Genomic DNA, 4,563 nt, shown 5'->3' on the forward strand with positions numbered 1-4,563 from the left:
AAGCAGTCAATATTTGACTTCATTCTTTACATAGCTCCGAGATTGTGATGTGTTGTTATTTGATCAGGCCTTGCCTTCTGTTAAAGTTGAATTTTTTTATTGTAGTCATTGTTTTATGAAGCAAGATTTATTTGTGATGAACTGTGAAGTCAAACTCTTTTAATTTAATTTCTTTATTGTTCAAGGTATTATAATTGGTAGGATAAGTATGGCCATACGATACCGGTTGGTTTTTCTATGCAAATGTCCACTTTCTGAGAATGGGATCTGATCTAATCAAAATTTAATTCGATCAATTGGCATGAAAAAATAAAAACAAAAACATGACGGTATCACACAGGGTTGCCAATATTGGTTTTTTTATGCGCAAATTTAGCAATTTTGATTTTTTGAAGCACGTTCAGTGTCGTTTTGGCATTTACTTGACTTGTTGATATATATTCTAGTTTCTACTATTACTATTCTATCTACTATTAAAATGGGCCGCAATACGGTATATAGTGTGCAACAATACCTACTGCTTAGCTACCCCCAGGAATTGTTTTTCTTGTTTATTATTTTAAAACCACAACCAAACTTTTGCAGCTACTCAGATAGATATTCAAGCAGGGGTGTTGTGAATTTAGTTTTTCACGTTACATTGTTATTTGTCAGTTTTTAGTTATGTTTATGAAAAAATTTGAAAATTAAATAATTAATTGTCATTAAGCCTTCCATTATTCCGAAGAGCTTCAGTTTAATCAGTCAATATTCAACTTCATTTATTACATAGCTTCGAGATTGCGATGTCTACTTATTTAATCAGGCATTGCATTTCGTTATGGTTTCATTTTTTTATTGTAATCTTTGTTTTATGAAGCAAGTTTTATTTGTGATGAACTGTGAAGTCAAACTCTTTTCATTTAATTTCTTTATTGTTTAAGGTATTAATTAATAGTGGTATAATCTAAGCAGTACTTTATAAATCAAACAAAGTCATCTCAGAAATGGAAGAAAAAATCAAGACAGATTCTAAAGAACATGCTGTTGAAATTTTACAACAATTAAATGAATATCGTAAAACTGGACGTCATTGTGATTTCATGATCAAAGCTGGATCTGAGGAACTTCCTGTTCATAAGAATATTGTGTCGGCAAGTTCAGATTATTTTAAAGCAATGTTATCTCATGAAAATGTTGAAACAAAATCTGGTGTCGTTGAAATAAAGGGATTTGATGAAGTTTGTGTTAAAAAATGTGTTGATTTCATTTACACTGGGGATGCTTATGTTGCCAAAGAAAAACGTGAAACACTCATGGGTGTCGCTCACATGATGCAGCTGCAAAGACTTTGTGATGGTATCGCAATTTTTCTGGAAGATGATCTTGATCCTAGATCGTTTTTTCAAACTAAAAAAATTGCGAATGGGTACAACTGTGAACAACTTGAGGAACAATGCAATCAATTTGCATTGCAACGTTTCAAAGAAATTGCTCAGTCTGATGAGTTTATGGATCTCGATGAAAAATTTATTTCATTCCTGATCGAATCAAAGGAAACAAAAGCACAGGAAGAAGGGAAATGTAAGATGTTGTTAGCATGGACCAAACATGATATTGATGAAAGAAAAGAATGTTTTCTTAGTTTGGTGATGAAATTTCAGTTGACGAAAATGACTTTGTCATATAGAAGATTTCTCGTTGAAAATGAACCATTGATATTTGAATCTATGCAGTCTCTTCGTTCACTGACTTTATCAATACTGGACAGCCATCCTGTGAATATCAGTTCAAAAGATTTCGATTTAACAGAGAATAAACAACTTGTCGTTTTTGACCAAAATTCTCAAGGAATGCATTCACATGATGTTGGTGATAAAACATGGACGCCAATGCAAACTATAGATCAAGCAATTATACAGAATTTATATTCTGCTGTAGTGATGGAATCTTACATTTATGTGATTTGTAGAAATGAATCGTTTTATAGACTTGAATATGCTGAATCAAATGCAAAGTGGGAACAAATGGCAAATATAAATCTTCAGTATGCATGTGCAGTTGCACTTGATGGTTTTGTTTATGGTATTGAGTATGAAAATGCTTCAAACATTATGGAAAGATACGATCCATCAAATAATAGTTGGACCAGACTAACAAACAAATCATTGATTCTAGCATATGAATCTTTGGTGGCTGCTGATGGAAAGATGCTTTGTATTGCAGGATATTCTATTCAGCAATATCCAAATAAAGCAACAAACCAAGTTGAGATTTATGATCCTGTCACATCAACTTGGTCAATGGATAATAACTCATTAAATGAAGCAAGATATCAAGCTTCTGCAACTGCTACAGAGAAAGGAATATATGTTATGGGAGGTTGTAATTTTTATGGAACATCAACTTTCATTACTGCTGAATTTCGTTCATCTGTAACTAAAACCTGGATGATATTGAAATTAATGAAATGTGCAAGACAAAACTTCAGTAGTTGTGTGATTGGTGACAAAGTTTATGTCATTGGTGGAAATGGAAATCCTGCAAATATAGAGGAATATGACCCAGAAACAAAAGAATGGAAAATCATTGAAACAATACAAGGAAAAAATATTTTTTCAAGATCGACTGTTGCAATATCTGTATAAGGTTGATGTTAATTACTATTATTTCTGGTCAAGTATTGCTCTTATATGCTTATTGAAAATCGCTGTCAACATTTCTAATTTTTCTCAAAATAATTTATATCATAAGATGATAATCTAATTTTTTGTGTTTCATAATACTCGACCAAATAATTTCAATTTATCAAATATTTTGTAATTTTTTTTGTGTTCTTGTGTTGTATTATAGTTAGCTTAAGAATGATCCAATAGAATAAAGTTAGGATTTACTTATTTACCCATGGGTCAGGAAAGTCGATAAGACAGCTTTATGATGAATGTATGTTTTAATGTGGAGCTTATTAATCTTTTTCATATATACATCCAACTAGTATCTGATTGAAAATTTGATCGCCTAACCACCTTAATATTATCTAATTTTATTTAGAAATAGTTATTCAAATCCTATTGAGGGTTTTTCATTCTACTTATTTTATTATATTAGTGCATTAATAATGATCAAGATTTTAATTTATTCGGTATTTTATTCAATTTTGTGACATGCCATAATTTTGAGACCCCTGGCCTAAATTGTTTTTGATTTGAGTGGAACACAACAATTCAATTTTTTCATTGCATAAAATTTCAAGTTTTTCGACTATTGATCAGAAAGGGTTAATATTAAATAATCATTTCCTTTAGTAAAAATCACCGTATTTTTCTGAATGATTGATTTTGTTTCCACCGCTTTCTTGATATAATCAATTCCCTAATATGTAAGTTTCGGAATTGGTTAATTGTTGTCTATGCTTTTTATTCATGAAATAACTGTTCAATAGATTTGTCATTACGCATTGTAATATTCAGGATAGTGGCTATAAAGCCTTTTATTACATTGCTCCTGTTTTATTAAATTGGTTTCTGTCCATCCAATGTCCAATTTTGCGAAGTGAAAATTTCAAAGATGAAAAAACTTCTTAACAGATTATTATTTATTCAATCTTGTCTTTGTAATAACATTACTGCTGATCACTGGTGACAATTCATTTTTTGGGATGGGCTTATTTCATATCATCATTTATATAACGAGATAAGATATATGTTAAGTTGACAAACAATAATTTAACTCCTGATAATTATATTTTTGAAATATTTAAATGGTGTTTTTGGGTTCATATGGATTTTGAACTTGAATAGGTATAGTTTTGTACTTAATATAGAGTGTTTAAAATATGACTGTAGAATTTGTTCCAGTCTATAACATTTGTTTGCTTCATACCAATTTTGAAATATAATATTTGAAAAACTTTTGTTCAAACTCACATTAGCCCTATAACAAGTACCGTATAATATGTTATAAGAGATGTCCAAGGGCGTTTTTCATGTAATTTTGAGACATTTTTATAAATTTTTCTGCAACTGACAAATCTTGAATATTTGTTGACCGTTTTGATTTTTCATTAAAAAAATTTTTTTAATTTGGTAATTGAAAATAAGTTCCCTATTATAAAGGGAATAGGATTTTGATAAATATTTTCATTGTCGTAATATATTTATTTTGAATATTTCTTTAAACTCAATAAAATATATTAGCCCAATTGTTGTTGTTATTATGTTAAATATAAAAGATATTTGTAGGAAAATAGTTTTCACTTTTTTGCTTGCAGCTAATTTTTTGAAGTATTGTTATTTTTACAGTAATATTGATATCATAATCAGATCAGCTGAGAAAGAAATTAAATAGTCTCTGATTATTGCAGAGTTACAATTTGTCATTGCAACATGCTTGGTTCCCTACTTGACGATTTCCCAAAAGTTTGTTGAAGATGATTTGATGCGTATTTCTGATGAAGCTGTACATGGACAAAACATGCCATTGTTTGGCAAAACGTGAACTTTATATCAGGCTTTGAAGTTGGGTGTTTAAACTTAATTTGGTATCGGCCAGAATCATCTGTATTTCTTAAATTTCATTGAGTCA

General features: G+C 29.9%; 1 protein-coding gene across 1 annotated transcript; it reads left to right on the top strand.

Annotated features, from left to right (window-relative positions):
* The first annotated feature begins 986 nt into the window (after nt 1–986).
* Nucleotides 987–4,237, top strand: LOC144424301 (kelch-like protein 38). Its single transcript, XM_078113488.1, has one exon. The coding sequence runs from the start codon at nt 987–989 to the stop codon at nt 2,625–2,627; it is 1,641 nt and encodes a 546-aa protein (XP_077969614.1). The 3' UTR covers nt 2,628–4,237.
* The last annotated feature ends 326 nt before the right edge of the window (nt 4,238–4,563 follow it).

This window comes from Styela clava, chromosome 1 (genome assembly GCF_964204865.1).
Source record: "Styela clava chromosome 1, kaStyClav1.hap1.2, whole genome shotgun sequence".
Classification (NCBI taxonomy): domain Eukaryota; kingdom Metazoa; phylum Chordata; class Ascidiacea; order Stolidobranchia; family Styelidae; genus Styela; species Styela clava.

Excerpts from the sequence above, each read along its gene's own strand:
- LOC144424301 (XM_078113488.1), top strand. The coding sequence starts at position 987 with ATGGAAGAAAAAATCAAGACAGATTCTAAAGAACATGCTGTTGAAATT.